The sequence below is a fragment of the Apteryx rowi genome, unplaced genomic scaffold, assembly GCF_003343035.1.
Source record: "Apteryx rowi isolate R43461 unplaced genomic scaffold, aptRow1 scaffold_86, whole genome shotgun sequence".
Classification (NCBI taxonomy): domain Eukaryota; kingdom Metazoa; phylum Chordata; class Aves; order Apterygiformes; family Apterygidae; genus Apteryx; species Apteryx rowi.
Genome location: NW_020451160.1, coordinates 1138101 through 1153906, shown reverse-complemented (window position 1 = coordinate 1153906; position 15806 = coordinate 1138101). Strand labels below are relative to the sequence as shown.

Here is a 15806-nt window from a genome sequence, read left to right as displayed (position 1 = left end):
AATGAAATATATGATTGTTTTCAGTCTGCTATGGAATAATAAACTGTTATATCCCAGAAATCTTCTAATGACATTTAGCTTTAGCCTATTTTGGGTCACAGTGGGCCTTAGTTAAAAAGTGTTGATTCACTCCAAGACTAATCCATTGAAAAAAAAAGTTTAAATAGTTTTTCTTTCTTCTCCAAACTCATCATTAGACAATGGTTCAAATTCTGGAGCACCAACAGCACATAGAATGAAACACCCACAATTCTATACTCACAAAGCCAGCATAGCAAAATTTAGAATTAAAACAGCCTCAATTTAACCAGAAACAGCCCACCAATTTCTGGCAAAATAGGGAAGACTAGCCTTTAAAAAGAAAAGGAAAAAAAAAAAAAAACACCCCACACCAGAGCCTGTAAAAATATGCACTCCTCATTAGCCTCAAGAAAGAACACGCTTGAATAATTAATTATAGACTGAAGAGCTGGCAAGAAGGGTGCCTGGACCATAAACAAATAATTAGACGTTAAAGAATAAGGATCATTCCTTTAAAACAAGGAAAGCTATCAGAACTAAGTGGCCTAGATCTAATCCCAGTAAGAAGCCCACATGGAATGCCAGAAGCCATTATGAATGGCAAAAAGGAGAAAGATGCCAATAATCTCCTTTTTTAAAGAGGGGGGAGGAAACATGACCCACTACAGAGTGATGACTACACCCATGCCAGAGAGCTGCTTGATGGTATATAAAATATACTCATTTCAGTGACAAAACAGTGTTCCTGATCTGACCTAAACCAGGAAAGTGCAAGGCCCAAGATTTCCAACGCAAGGTTAACTTGAGTTCTACTTTAGAAAAAGCTCAAAACCACAGCTGTGGAGGCTTACTGTAAGTGATCTTCTGCATTATGCACTGTACAGGAGGGGAAAGGAGAGGGGAAAATGAGGGGCATTAAAAAAAAAAAAAAAGTGGGCAACATCCACACGCCAAAGCAGATGCCTTCAAAAATTTCCCCTATGTTACGAAGTTCCTCTTTCACTAATAAAACATTTGTTTGTGTCCAATTCTCTCCATAAAGGGAAAAAAAAAACAATTAAATGGAACTTGCTCGCTCTAAGTTAGAGAAGGAAAACTTTCTGTATTGAAGTGACTAAGCCTACAATAGTCCTTGTAGCTCACTATCACATGGCTTGGGAAGAGAGACACTCGTCCAAAGTTACTGAGGTTTAGGGAGAGAAAACAGCATCCTAACTTAAGAATCTTTTCTCAGTTTACAAAGAGTCATTTCCTCTGGGATATTACTGGGACAAACAGGGAAATAAAACTGAAATAAATGAGTACTGGCACGTGCACGTCTCAAAATTACTTGTTGTTAGTATTATACTATTAGAACCACCAGAGATCTCTGCAAGAAAAAGTCTTTTGCTGCTTTCTTGGCTGATGGGCAAAAATTGAAGAGCGTCCTTCCATGAATAATGCAGAAATGCAGGCACTAAATGCCAAAAGCAGCATCTTGCTCCAGAATCCTAGTCAGGACAGCTGAGGCACCAAATTCTTTACAGAAAAGATCAGAGATAACGAAAACTATCTCCTAATTAGTGTCTCAAATTAGAAGAGTTGTTCCAGGTCAAGAACAAATTAAAACAAGAATAGAACTCGTTATGGCTGCACTGCAATAACCTGGAAGGGATATCATAATGCAGGTCACTGACACCCTAGGGTATAGCATTTGACCACAGACTAATTTTAAGCTCCCAAGTACATTATAGTAGCACAATATTTCCATTGTATGTCTCAGTAAAAGCTAAGGCACTAAAACTCTCCCCTGCTGGGAGATCCCAATCAGGAGATCAATGCCTTGACCACAAAAACTCTCCCCCAGGGCCCTGAACAGGGGTCAATCATCCCTACACAACAAAATGGAATTTATGGACCATGCCCCAATGTGGACGCATTCAAAATCTTTCAATTCTCCAAATTTGCAGCTTAGATACTTTTGCAAAAAATGAGGTCTTCCCAGAACTCCAATATGCAAAACCTAGGCCACTAATGTACCAGGATCAGGCCTTATCTAAAGATACTAAATATATCCCTATCTTGCACCATGACAGATGCCAGTTGGTCCCAGCTGGTTTGCAGCAATATTGCTAGTATGCAGCCATAAAACCTCCCTGGAAATACAGTTATCCAATTAAGTTGAGTCTCAAGCAGCTGTTTGGAAGCTGGGCTCTTCTGGCAAAGATATAAAAGCAAAAGGCAGTCTTCACCTTAGACCTCCATTTAATCAGTGGCAAGAGAGAACAAAAATACAGCTCTATATAGAAGATAGATGAATCACTAATTGAGATAAACTAGAATAGTTACAAGGCCAAGACTCAAGCTTTTCTAGGTTTCGTGAGGGTTGTTGTTACACTAAAAATCTACTCAGGTTTTGGGCTACTCATCTCCACAAACACACTCATTAACAACACTGGAAAGCCCCTCAGTGGCTTAACCTAAGGTTAAAACAGAAAACAAAGGGTTCATTTCCATAACGCAGGGAGGTTATACCAGTGGGATCTCACAAGGATCTGTATTGTTCAACAGCCTCGTAATGGATCTGGAAAGGGGACAGATGGGCGAAGTGGCAAAGTTTGCCAATACAGATATATTCAGTACTCAGATCTTCAATTTGTTGAGTTGCAGAGGTGTCTTTTAATACTAGAAGACCAAGTGATAAGCACCAGATTAAAAACAACAAAGTAACACACATGAGGCAAAACCAGAACCAAAACCCAAGAACCATATATTTATGTAACTATAGGCTTTAAATGAGCTATCACACTGCAGGAAATATCCTGAAATCATGGGGGGCAGTAATCTGAAAACAAATCAGAAGCGTTATCTAATGTGCTGTTAAGAAAGAACTGAAAACAAAGCAAATATTTTGACACTATAAATCTGTACTATGTCAATGCCTGAATACTGTGGGTACCTATACTCAACCTATCTCAAAAAAATACATAAACTAAAAAAGAAGTACAGAGAAAGCAACAGGGATAATCCAAGTATGGAGTGGCTTCTGTACTACAGAAGATCAGCCCCTCCCCAACCTCCCTCCCTCAAAGAAGGAAAAAAGAAAAGAAAAAGAGAGAGAGAGAGAGCAAAAGACAAGATGACATCTGCAAATTTATCCTCCCTATGAGAAGTAGGTGGGAAGATGTTTTCCCACCATCTCTTACAAAGGGAGAGGGACAGAAGAGGAAAAAAAAGGCAATAAAATCACCAGGTAGCATGTTTCAAACCAATAAAGGGAACAACTTTTTCTACACAGTGCACAGTTACATTATGGGAAATTAATATTAGAATGTTGTGAAGGGAGAAAGGGCAGATAGACTTAAAATGGGTTTAGAAAGATGCCTGGAGGATACGGCCATCAGTGGCTGCTAAGATGCAATGGTCTAGATACAACCTCCAGCTGAGAAATCTCACTAAAGCCTGGCTGAAGGAAGCCAAGACCGCATACAAGAAGTAAGATAACTACATTCAGTGCTAACTGTCTCACCCACTACAGTCACTGAAAGGGTCCGTCTAGCCCAGGCTCTAATGGCAAATAGTATGGATGGTAAGAGAAGAATAGAGGAACATTATACACATAAAGAGTTTTTTATTACTTCTGATATGGAAAATTGCATATAATTCTCTTCTGATGGAATTGCTCCCAAAATGATACAGGACAGTATTTTAACATTATGATGGCTAGAATTCACTTCCAGAGGAGAAAGTCTAAAGCAGGAATTACTATAAAGGTATAATAAATTTAATATCTGTGGCAACGAACAGTAGGTAGGAGAAAAAGCTGGCTAATACTGGTAGTTGGGAACATGCTACAAGGACTGTGCAAAAAGTCAGCCCAAATCTGTCACAGCTAGTGCGGAAAAACCTTGTCAAACCCAAGGACACCCGTGGTGTGTTCTCTGGTCTTCTCTGCACTCAGACAGCAGAGCTGGCTATGCTCATTCGGATGATGCCTCCCTTCCCCCTTTGCAAACCAGTAATAATTAAGAGTTTGGGGGGAGCATGGTTAAGGAAAAACAAAGTGGCTTTGCAAGAGCTAGATTAGGTACGACCAGACTTCTCATTTTGGACTCTAATCCTGAACAAAATCAGCTAAAACCGGCTAGATTCAAAGCAAACTTCAAAAAAAAAAAAAAAAAAAAGTATAACTGCATTTGCCTAGTGAGGCCTTCAAACTAAGGAGCTCAAAAGGGGCTACAGCTACCTCCTTCTGGGGTAGCTCAGGCATACGCTTCCACAGCATGCTAATAGCATGCTGACTCGCGTAAGACACCCATGGCTAAATTTCAGTAGGTGACCAGACCATAGAGCTGCTGATGTATCAATACATTTGCCTTATGTTTAAGATCTTCAGCTTTTTGGAAAGTAAAAATAATTTTTCTCCTCGACAAATAAGCTTTTCAGGGAAGTTATTATTCATAATGCAAATGCATCAACATTGTGCTTGATGCTGCAGTGAGTTTAGATACATATTTGTAACCCAAACAGGAGACAGGTAGAATGAAACACAGGCTTTTCAAGAAAAAGAGAGCTCAAGACAATTTACAGAATGATCACAAGCTTCTTTTTACCTGTTCTCTTCCTTTTTACATTACTTAAATAGACTGAATGAAGGAAATAGCTGGGAAGATATACAGGCACAGCTGGGTCAACAATAATCTGTTTGAATATCCTCATTTCTGATGGCCTATAGAGTTACCAGTTTCAATCTGGGTCTTAGTAGGTTAAGACACAATAGTCTTCGCCCATCCATCTTGGCAGAGTAAGTTACACTCTTAACCTAAAAGGCAGTTTTCAGGAAAAACCTGAGGCATGTATCACTTGCTGTTTGTAACAGAACTAAGGAAGTGTCAAGACAGCTTGAAACTGGAAAAGTTTTTAAGTGTCCTAATACTAATGGTCAAAACAGATCAATATATCAGTTTCTGAAAAACTATAGTTTCATTAGAGGTAGGAGAGAGGCCTCAGTGGTGCAAAATATATCTGAAGAACCAAGGACAGAAGTGAAGGCAAGGAAGAAGCAGAAGCTGGCTTCTGCTTCCTCTGTTCCAAAGGTCAAAAGGAAGCCTAAATTGCCACTCTGCGCTTTATCACTTCCAGGGCTAAGGATACACCTTGAAAAAATATTCAAGGACACACAAAACATGAGAAAAAAAGAAGTTCAGCTGTGGAAGACATACACAACATGTTTTCTTGATACTGCCTCAACCAGGCACACTTGTCAAGCTGATGTTCATCTCGCCAAACTTCAAGTACTGTCTGAAGGCAAGGCTGGGAAAGCAAGCATGTTTCAAAGGTGAAATTCAGCATTTGAGTGTTCATCCTATGTTTCCACTACAGCTACCCTTCCTCCTCAGTTCCCTCCTTGCATGTTTCTTCCCTTCCCCTGCAACTGCAGTACACACTTGGAGAACTTGATTTTTTCAAAGTATTTTGGATGTCTTCCTGAGTAGTTACACTCCCAGTAGCACTTGAGATTAGAGTCCCTGACTAGAATTGCACAGGAGCTCAGGAAAAAAACCACACAAGTAAAACTGGCAGATTTTCCAGAGGAACTAGAAAAAGACGCACACTTCTGCAGTTTAAACTCCTTCCTAGTATTCTGAAACGAATTCACTTAAATCTGGAACCTAAGCACACAGCTTTTCAAGCAGGCCATAAACTATTGTTAACAGCAGAAAGTGAAAAACAGATCAAGCTGTTAAAATATCAATTTCATAATTATGCCAAAGGAGTGGAAATCACAGAGGAATACAATACTCAAAATTTGACTGCACATAAGGATTTACAATGGAAAAACCTACTCAAGCTCAGCAAAAGTGGCATGGTTTAAAATTTAGTGCCAATTTCTCACAAACCAGAAGGCTGACTAGTGCAGACCACAAGTCTTCTGCACTAGCAGAGCTGCTATGATTAGTGGAACCTGCTGGCTCATACATAACTCATGAAGAATTCCCCCCTTTCCTCCCAAGGGAAACAATTTTGCATAACAGCAGCTTTTTTTTTTTTCCACATGTAAACTTGTAGAGTTTTAGTACAAGTCAGAGCAAGAAGTAGGTTGGCTCACTGCTGAAAGTATGAATTCCAGAGACAAATTATTTAAATAAGAGGTTTTAGAAAGTAACAGTATAATTACAGTTGAGCCAAACTGAAAGAACTGCTTTCTGCTCACTGCATGAGGTCCAGCAGCTGCAGAGCCAACATGCAGCTCATGACAAAGCTTACATGCTGACACGAACGCGTGCAAAGGAGCTAAATTCAGCAGGTACAAACAGAATAAATCTACACTGTTAAGTATTCTCTTTCTATATTTTATTTATAAAGATCAGGATGAAACATCAGGATTATAAGTTAATTACTCTACACAGAGGCTAAAAGTTGATTTCCTAGACAAAAATAACTGTTCTCAATTTTGCAGTTATTCCAGTCACCATCCTGATCTGCCTCCATTAGATCCAAAAGACAACCGATTTGATGCATCTTCAGTAACAGGAGTGTCTTCCTGCTTTTGCAACCACAAACAACTGGAGACAAAAAGATCCAAGATCAGGTACAGAAATTCAAACAAGCAATTGTTCATTATGGGGAAAACCCTCTTAGGCTTTTCAAGATATTTCATAAATGGGATTTTATTAATATCTAAATAGAAACACTTCTTTCAGTAAAAAAAAGGAATACAAGTTGAGGAAAATTATAAACACAATCATTTAAAATGCAAATTTCAGATGCATCTAGTATCTAATCAGGAAGTATTGTAGAGTAGCATCTGGGTTTCAGGAATATAATAAATATCTAAAAATAATTATCAAGACCAGTTTTGGAGACTGACAGTTCACTTTTTGCTCTATTAGAGCTCAGCTGTACAATCCCATGCGTTTAGCACATGTCACCATGAAAAACACATTCTAAAGTTTGTTAAACCAATTCTCACTTGAGTTGTCAGATGGTGGCACCAATCATGCATATAAGACATGGGAACAAGTTCAGGCTGCATCGCTCACAGTCTGCTTCACAATCATTTTTCCATTCCATTTGAACACCTACTCTTCTGAGGTGTTACAAGATGACTTCTAAGTTGAAGGCATGTGGCACTCTTCATGATCACTGCTTTAAATACATAGCAACAGGGCACGAGCCGAGAACGTGACAAACAAACAATGGAGCTTGAAGCTTGACAGATCAAGACTGACAACGTTGTTGTTCCATCTAAAAAGATATGACTATTCGAGGGAAAGGAACCACTTCATACAGTATGTTTCCTACACTGCAGATAGTGCACAAATCTTAGGAAATATTTTCCCATCCTTTTTTCTTTCCCAAGGTCCAAAGAATCTGTAACACATGGCTTTATTTCCCTGTGTATCTACTAGTAACTGATGTTAGCCCAACTTTGAAGATAATGTTAACCGCCACTGCAGAGCCAGCAAGGGAAAAGAAAGAGCATGAACCATTGTGGGATAAGGCTGCTGTAGATAAGAACCTGTGTATCAAATTTCTGCAGTATCAGTTCATTGATCTGTATAGAAATACAGAAGGCATGCAACTCACCCAGTCATTTGCATTTTGAATTTAACAGAATTTTCAGAGAAAACTGAAAATGATGTAGAGATTGAAGACAGCTTTTCTAGCCAAACGCCAAACAAAACAAGCAAGAAAAAAAACAAAGCACTGAGGCCTGTAGTGCCCCAGTGAAATAGATTATTACACAAAAGCTCCATTTCTAGTCTACAAGTCTAGTCTAGATTAGGCRTCAGAGGAAGAACAGATGCGTTTCCTGGGTAACTCTTCTACCTAAAAATTAAATTTGCAAGTCACAGCTCCATTTCTCTGGCTAGCACCTGACCCATCAGCACTCTAAGAGGGAAGGAGGGGGGGAAATACGCTTATCCTTTGTTACACATCTTAATTAACACCTTCAGAGTAACTAGCTCAGGCATTTATGTAGCGTACCTATGGTATCACAGAGCTAAGCACAGCTAAGTATTCATCCAGAGTCCCATGTAAGTTTGTAAGTCATGTTGAATCCCATAGTGCGATTGACATTGCTACTCCAGCTACCTGGCTAAAGTTAGCTTGCATGTAGCTACCGAAGACACAGTCCCATCTCCGACTATGCAGTGCAAACGACCCTTAATTCTCTGCGCAGAGAAGTGTCAGTTGTTGGGACATGCTACTCACAATTCTGCCTATGCTTGAACAACACTGTGCTGTCCAACCTGGAAAGGACTTTCTGCAATTCGACATCATGGATCAGAAGAAATGAGAAGCTGCATGCACGGTCACACAGGAAAAACCCAAATCAAGTTAATCTCCAAGTTTGTTTGTGTACGGTGACAAAACCCTTGCTGATTCTTGTCCATTATGTGAATGGCTTCAGATCTGTTTTTTTTGTTTGTTTGTTTATTGTTATGGTTCTAGAACTAACTTGGCTTTTCAAACCTTTCGGACCCATATAATTAAAATATTAATAATTTACAGGAGGCTAACTCGGAGGTAACCAGCAAATTAAGTATGGGAATCTGACAGCATCAGTACAATAGTCTTAAAATAATGCAATAGCTCAGTCTTGCAACAGTTGTGAAAATGTTCTAACGTTGTGTTTTGTAGTTCTTCCGGTTTAGATTAATTCACCAAACATGATGAATTTTACAATACACCATTTCCTTTTTGCTCAATGGGACATTAAAAGATTTTTGACTCCAGTGTTGTTAGAGGACTAATACTTAATTTTATTTCATTTTCAAAGTGATAGAACTAGTTTTACACAGCATGTTTTTCCTAAGGTTTGGGATGAAGTTATTGATTTCTGATATATAGCCACTGGTAGCTTTAAAGCACAAGGGATTTTACTAAGGGGTCATGTAGATCACTGCTTATATTAGGCTAAGCTGTACACATGCTGATTGGGTTTCTTATCTCCCCTCCCCCAGGTGGATCCATATCGACTATAGTGAGAAATCAAAAGAGCCTGAGTTTCCTTACAAAGAGGGACACCCCTCCAATTGACAGGGCTCTGCACAGGAGACAAAGAGCCTATAATTACTACACTCGTGACACACTCACCCTTCATACATGCCACAAAAATCCCTGTTTTCTTCTCTGAACTGAGATCAAGCTTTTATTGTTTTAATTTAAAAAAAATGAATCTAAGTTAGTCCATGATTAGGTGGGATGTCCCTCAGAATAACAGATTTTACTGGCTTGAAATCCTCAAATTTTCTCTCATCAGAATTAGCATGAGAGATATGTCACTGAGTCAAAGAGGAGACACATCCCTGGGTGGCCAATAAACAGAGAACAAAAATGCATCACTTTGGTTGCAGTTTGACATGTCAGTTGAACAAAGCAGATCAGATAATTTAGCAAGCCAGAAGTTGATTTGCAGATATGTCTGTACTAATGCTTTTCAGAAGTCTGTTACACTAGTCATAGCACAAGCTGGACTTCATGGATCAGTCGTAACAATAGCGTTTCCATTAATCTGGGAAAAGACAGCTGGAACTTCAAATTAGCATCATTTCCTCTGGTTATAACAGAATGCAATTCATGTAAGTCGATATAATAAAATTAGCTGAGCAGGCCACTAGCTTTAATCAATGCCTCATTTGACATCCCAAACTCTAGCAGGTTTCAGGTACCATACAGCACATAAGAGTTAATTCTTCTCTGCTTTCAATAACGATCACAAATTGCTACTAAATAAAAAGAAACAAAGATGCCATTTTAAAGGAGGAATGTGTTTACTCCCTCAGAAGCTGGCAAAGACTGCTTTACACCTTCAGTCTGGAATATTCCATATTTATGTCTTCTGGACATAGACGCATTTAATAATACAATCTTGTTCTAAGCAGGTTCAAGCTCTTTTACCAATGTAGATTATGAACACTTCCTTTTTTGGTACGCACTTTGTAGAGGTTAGATAGTTCCTTCCCACAGTCCTTCTCCCCTAATGTGTTTCATTAGCCAAGTTCCCTAAACATCTCACCTTCAGATTAATTTCATACATACGAGGAATAATATTTGAGAAATTCATATTAAAATCTAGACATTGAATGGTTGGATGGACCAGAAGAAAAATGCAGCTATTACAGCAGCATCTCTTTACGACACAGGTCTCCAAATGCCAAGATTCTGAAACAGCTACATTTAAGATAATTGTACTTCCCTTTACAAGTCTCTAATTTTCTGACAACTTTGCTTTCTTAGATCACAATATTGAACAGTCTGTTTTCCCCCCACTTAAACCAAACTAAGTGACTTCTGTCTCTGAGAACAAATACCATATTCACTCAAGGCAGTCAGCCAAGGAACATGCTCTAAGTGCACCTTAACAAATCAATCATCACATACGATGGAGTCACCACTCACAGCTAAGTCACAGAATAACGTAGATTGGAAGGGGCCTCCTGAAGTCATCCAGTCCAACCCTACTCAGGGACTTGTCCAATCAATTTTTGAGTATCTCCAAGACTGGAGATTCCACAACTTCTCTGAGCAACCTGCTTCAATATCTGACCTATTTCACTATAAAGCACATACAGCTTGCAGTTTGCCTGCTTCGTTAATTCAGAAAAAGTTTTCCAACATACTAGAATCAAAGACCACACCGAGACTAACCCCTTACAAGAAAAGGATAAGATGAAGAAGGTGTGTAGGAAAGGAGAGAAGAAGGATGAGAGAAAAGAAAATTTCACCCAAAATGGAGGAACAGTTTTTGCACCTCCCTTCAGCAAACTGCACATTTCTGTTTTCTAGCAGTGACACCACCACGTAACAGCTATTGCAGGTGAGGTCGAAGACAAGGGATGAGGAAGAAGAGAAGGGAGGCCATACTGTCCTTCGTTATCATACCCCTCCCTCTCTCCAAAACTGTTTCACTGTATCCAGGGACGAAAAAAATGGTTTTCATGCAGGAACTGAAAATGCTGTCTCAGCACCAACCATTTGGAAACATTCAATCCTGTTAAAGGCTGAGAGAAAGAAAATAAATCTGATGGCAAACAATCATGTGAACAGAACCTGAGGTGACTGTCTAGTGTATGTTCAGAGTAGGAAGAAAACTTGACTTTGCTAAACAGAATTGTCAAATAATCAAAACCCTACCACAAAATCCTTTTAACACAGAGAGAAGCTGGTTTGTGTATCATGCAAAAGTGCAAAAAACAACAACAAAAAAACAATTAAAGTTGATGTAGGTCCTCTATTTAAAACACTGTCTGAATAATTTTACTCTTAAAAGCAATCCTTAAGTACCCCTGAATTATGCTGACAACTACTGGGAACAGGAACTTATTCAGCTCTTCAGAAGATAACTTTCCAGCTATGTCTCAACCATGGCACAGAACAGGAGAAAGAGGAGACGGACTGGTGCTCTATATGCCCCCCCCTTTATTTATTTATTATTATTATTATTATTTTTTTTTTTTTTTTACAATTTCAACATGCAAGATATTCACAAACATGATTAGTGCTTCTTTAATACCAAGGCAGAAATGCTTATCAGAGTAGCAGAGTATGGACAGCACACTTCAAATTGGGTGTAGGAGGAATAGGGAAAAGAGATGCAACTAACCTTGGCTAGTTGAATTTTTGATGATTTTTCTTTTCCCCCACTCTACTCCTGCCATACCCCCAGCAAGTATCAGCACATTTTAGGTCTGGATACTCACCTGTTAGCAAAAAGGCCAACAAAACCAGAAGCTGCTTGAAATATATTAATTTGGGGGGACATAAAATCTGAATTCATAATACAGGCAGAGACATGGATGTTAACTAGTCTCCACATCAATAAATACAGAAAGTGTGAGGGGAGAGGACTGAAAAAGCATCATGACAAGTATMAACTATTCAAAGTGAAAAATAACTCAATCAAAATTTCAAGTAGGACTCCCCCAAGCATAGGCAGGCTTTTTATAATGGGAGAGGCTACCACATTTTCTTCAGACTTTTAAAAGGATGCCAGTCCCCAACAAGTTTTTGTGAAACAACCACCACCACAAAAGGAATGACGACCTTGATAGCTGCAGCTCTGTATCATAATCAGAGGACACAGATGGAAACAGTAACCTTTCCTCTCCCTGGGGAAGGTTGAGCAAGTAGTATTTAGTCTATTAAAAAAGTTTAGAAGAAAACGTCAGTTTGTATCTCCTGAATGGCAACACCGCACGCTGGTATAGAACAAAAAAGAGTAAGAGAACCCAATATACTGCCAGGGTTACAATATCATAGAAGCAGCTTTTACCATATAGTGCCCACAAAAGACAAGGCCAAGCACTCTTCCTCTTCACTCAGCTGTTTTACAATTGCAAGTCAAAGGTCAACTGTCTTCACTCACTTTTGGAACCCAGCCACAAGATTACTAACAACCAGCTTAATGGCTACAGTTCAAATGCTATTCAATCAAATCCAGAATATGTGGGTATGTAGCAGTAATGGCACCATGACATCATAGGCAAGTTATCTGCTGAAATCAGATGGAGTCAGACAGCATGCATCCTTGCCTTCCCTCCCCRCAAAGAGACATGAACTTTTAAGGAGTGGGAATTAAAGTGTTATAGATTTTGTTCTTTCCCTACTGTGGCTAAGAAACAGCATCTCTCTATGAAGCAGTCTTTTGCCATCATCATATATGCCTCAAACTAACTCCGTTTTCCAGAGGTGAGTCAAGTCCAGTATCTAACCGCTGGATTTGGAAAACTGTTCTCTACACATGTGAAGATACACGTGTGTCTCTGCAAGAGATACTTGAAGAGCGAAGTGCATAGGTGCATTCAGCTTGTTACAGGCTTATTTCCCTTCCCAGTTCATTCATGTGAAGGCACTAGGATTAACCTGATTTATAGGACAGATCACGTGAGGCACATAAATGGGATACCCTGAGATTTCTCAGTCATGRACAAAGTACTAACATAACAGATCTGGCATGCTTGACGGAAATTAAATTCTGCAACCCGAAATACATTTGAAGCAAACCAGACTTTCAAAATGACAGTGTGCCACAAAAGCCTGTCAGTCTAAGTAAAGTGAACTGTAACGGCTCTGCTGCTGGCTTGTTTTTCTGAAGTTTGCCTGTTTTAGACAGTGAACCTTACCATGGTGCACAGAAGAACTATGCGCTGAAGGCAAGATTTCTGAGCCTCCAAGAGGCCCATGATTTCTGAACTCTCTTGGAATTTCCACCAACTTTCGTGATGATGTTCAGCAAGTCATCATCTCTATGCGTCAGTTTACTCATCTACGAAGTAAATATGTAAAACTTGTAAACATTTTCAGAATACGAGCTGTAAGCAATTATAGTTCGAAGAACTTTATCAATGTGTTGAGGAAGTGCTCAGCACACGTTTTGTCAAGAGCAGAAAACCCCTCTTTGTATTCTAGGAAAAATACAGTGATTAAYGTGCTAGCAACAGCATACATACCACCACCATGTTTCTGCTGCTGTGACAAAATTCATACCTGTGAAATGACATCAAGAGGGCAAGGCTCAAGCACATCTTGCTAATCAATAGCTGCCCCACTGTCTGCAGCTGTAGTAGTTTTCTAGAAATAGTTTTCAAAAGAGACTAAAAAAGTTGCTCTTTTTTCTACAGTTCTTAGAGAAGAAATTTTTTTTCCCCCCAATATATGCAAACTTTACACCAGCCATTTTTTCATGCCCTTCAGCAAACATCTAGACTAAACCAGATGAAAATAATGAAGAGGATACTTTAAACAAATATTTAAGTATATTTAAGTATTCCTTCTAGCTCAGCATTTTCTGCAAGCTTCAAATACACTATAAAAGCTAAGGGGTGTTAACAGTAATCCAAAATAGAAGAATACAGCACAGGTTAGGAAAAAGGAAGGTAAGGTTATCACAGATGACATCTAATAAATTCTAACAGTCTTGAACATTTAAAAACTGTAAAAGGAAATATTCTGGTAAATCATATAAACACCGGAATTGAGGTGTGCAGGTCTGACAGACATTTTTAGGACATTTTAATTATGGGCTAGGGATGTGTAGGACATATGAAGAAACAGATGTACTTATTTTAGAAGTCAAAGCCATTGTGGTCTATTAATGAGAATCTCAAAGCAGGATAAGTTTTTATAACCATTATCTATTTTATTAAAATTGCCTCCAAATTGAAATATGCCTTTATCAAGCCAATATCTTATTTAAGCTAAAATTCAACCTCCATCACTAAAAAAACTTGATTTCTGACAAAAGTATTAAAGTTGTCACACAGTGTTACTGCATTTCTAACAAATGCCACAATTATGTTATTGAAATATCAGTTATGAAAGAATCACATTACGTTTACATATAGAGGGTATTTTTTTAACACATCTTAAAATAGTAGCTAAATCAAGCCCTTCCCTGGCAAAAATTTTGAGCAGATGAGTAATCCCACTGAGGTCTGCAGGACTTGATTTGTCAGCATGCACAAAGTTACAGCCTTACATCTGCAGGACAGGCACCTCAAAACAGTTTCTGCTAAAGATCATTTTAGTATTAAAATATCTTAAGCTTCTGCTTTCTGACTGCATCAGTATACTAACACTAGGGAGGGGAAGCCCATCTTACAAGTTTATTAAGAAATACTGACTCTGAAAGAAACATCATTAAAACAGTTCACAATATGGCTCTTTTATTACTTGGAAGCTCAGAACTATGCTTCAGAGGCCAAATAACAATGGGTTTTAACGTTTTACCCCCTTCCCCCCCTCCATCAAATTTTGGACTTGCGCATTGAACTTTTTTTAATGAAATTTTCAAATTTTAAATATTTTTCAAATTCCTTTAATATTGCCAAGCGGAAGTCTCAAAAGCCTTTGATATATTGAAAGAACTGTAGACCAAAATTCCTCTAATGCACTCCAAACATCCACTTACATCTGCACAGACCTATTAAATATTCAGCCACATGCTTATTGCTCCAGTTCATCAGGGCTGAAGATAAGATTCAGCACCAATATTTGACAGCCTGATGCTAAAAGATTATCTACTGAGGAATAATCTAATCACTATTCTTGGATATTGGAGTCTTTGGCAGGAGGCAGAGGAAAAGAATACCAAACCAATCTTGATTACTTTAAAGGGTTTCCTCTTGTAGAAAGGAATTCAGTTCAGAGTATATTGTCTTGCACTTCTGCTTATTTGCTACCGTTTTTAAGACTCCGTTTTCAAGTATTCCAGCCTCAGCAGAGAGGCGCGAGAGGCTTGGGGATACGCGCTCGACCCAGAAAAGAAACAGCGTCTGCTGCTCTCAAAGAGGCCGGACGGAGGTTCGAGGAAATCTTGAGGTACCCTGTCAAGGGGAGATGGCACTGGGGGGTCACAGCGGGTCAGGTCCGGCGGACAGGAAGAGATTCAGAGGAGCAGTTGCAAAGGAGAGGGCCAAAGCGGGAGCCCCCCGGCTCTCGCCGCGGCTTACCTTCAGGATATCCCCCCGTTTGAAGCTCAGCTCGTCATCCGCGGTGGCTTTGAAGTCGTACTTGGCGATGGCTTCCATGCTGGGGCTGCGGCGCGGCGGTGCGGGCGCTGGGAAGGAAGCGCTCCCCGAAGCCTCCGCTGCTCCCGCGGCGGCTGCCGGCTCAGCCCGAGACGTCGGCCCCGTCWCTCACATGCAGGGGAGCCCGGGGGACGATCCGCCCTAGGGGAGGAGGAGGAGGAGGAGGAAGAGACGGGCCATTAGGGGAAGTGGCACGGATCGATGGCCGGGGCCGCGCCCAGAGCCGCTCCCTCCGCCCGGCGCGGCGCGGCCGCCGCTTCCTCCCGC

General features: G+C 39.8%; 1 protein-coding gene across 4 annotated transcripts in view; it reads right to left on the bottom strand.

Annotated features, from left to right (window-relative positions):
• The window catches only part of GRB2 (growth factor receptor bound protein 2), a 62789-nt gene that overhangs the window by 32313 nt on the left and 14670 nt on the right, over positions 1–15806 (bottom strand). For 2 of the 4 annotated variants that reach the window (XM_026090357.1, XM_026090358.1), the window contains one exon: positions 15462–15680. In XM_026090357.1, coding sequence (XP_025946142.1) covers positions 15462–15539 — 78 coding nt within the window. In that variant the 5' untranslated portion in view covers positions 15540–15680. Of the gene's footprint in view, positions 1–13133; positions 13277–13460; positions 13485–15461; positions 15681–15806 lie in introns of those variants that run through there. The other 2 variants (XM_026090359.1, XM_026090360.1) reach the window with 2 other exon arrangements.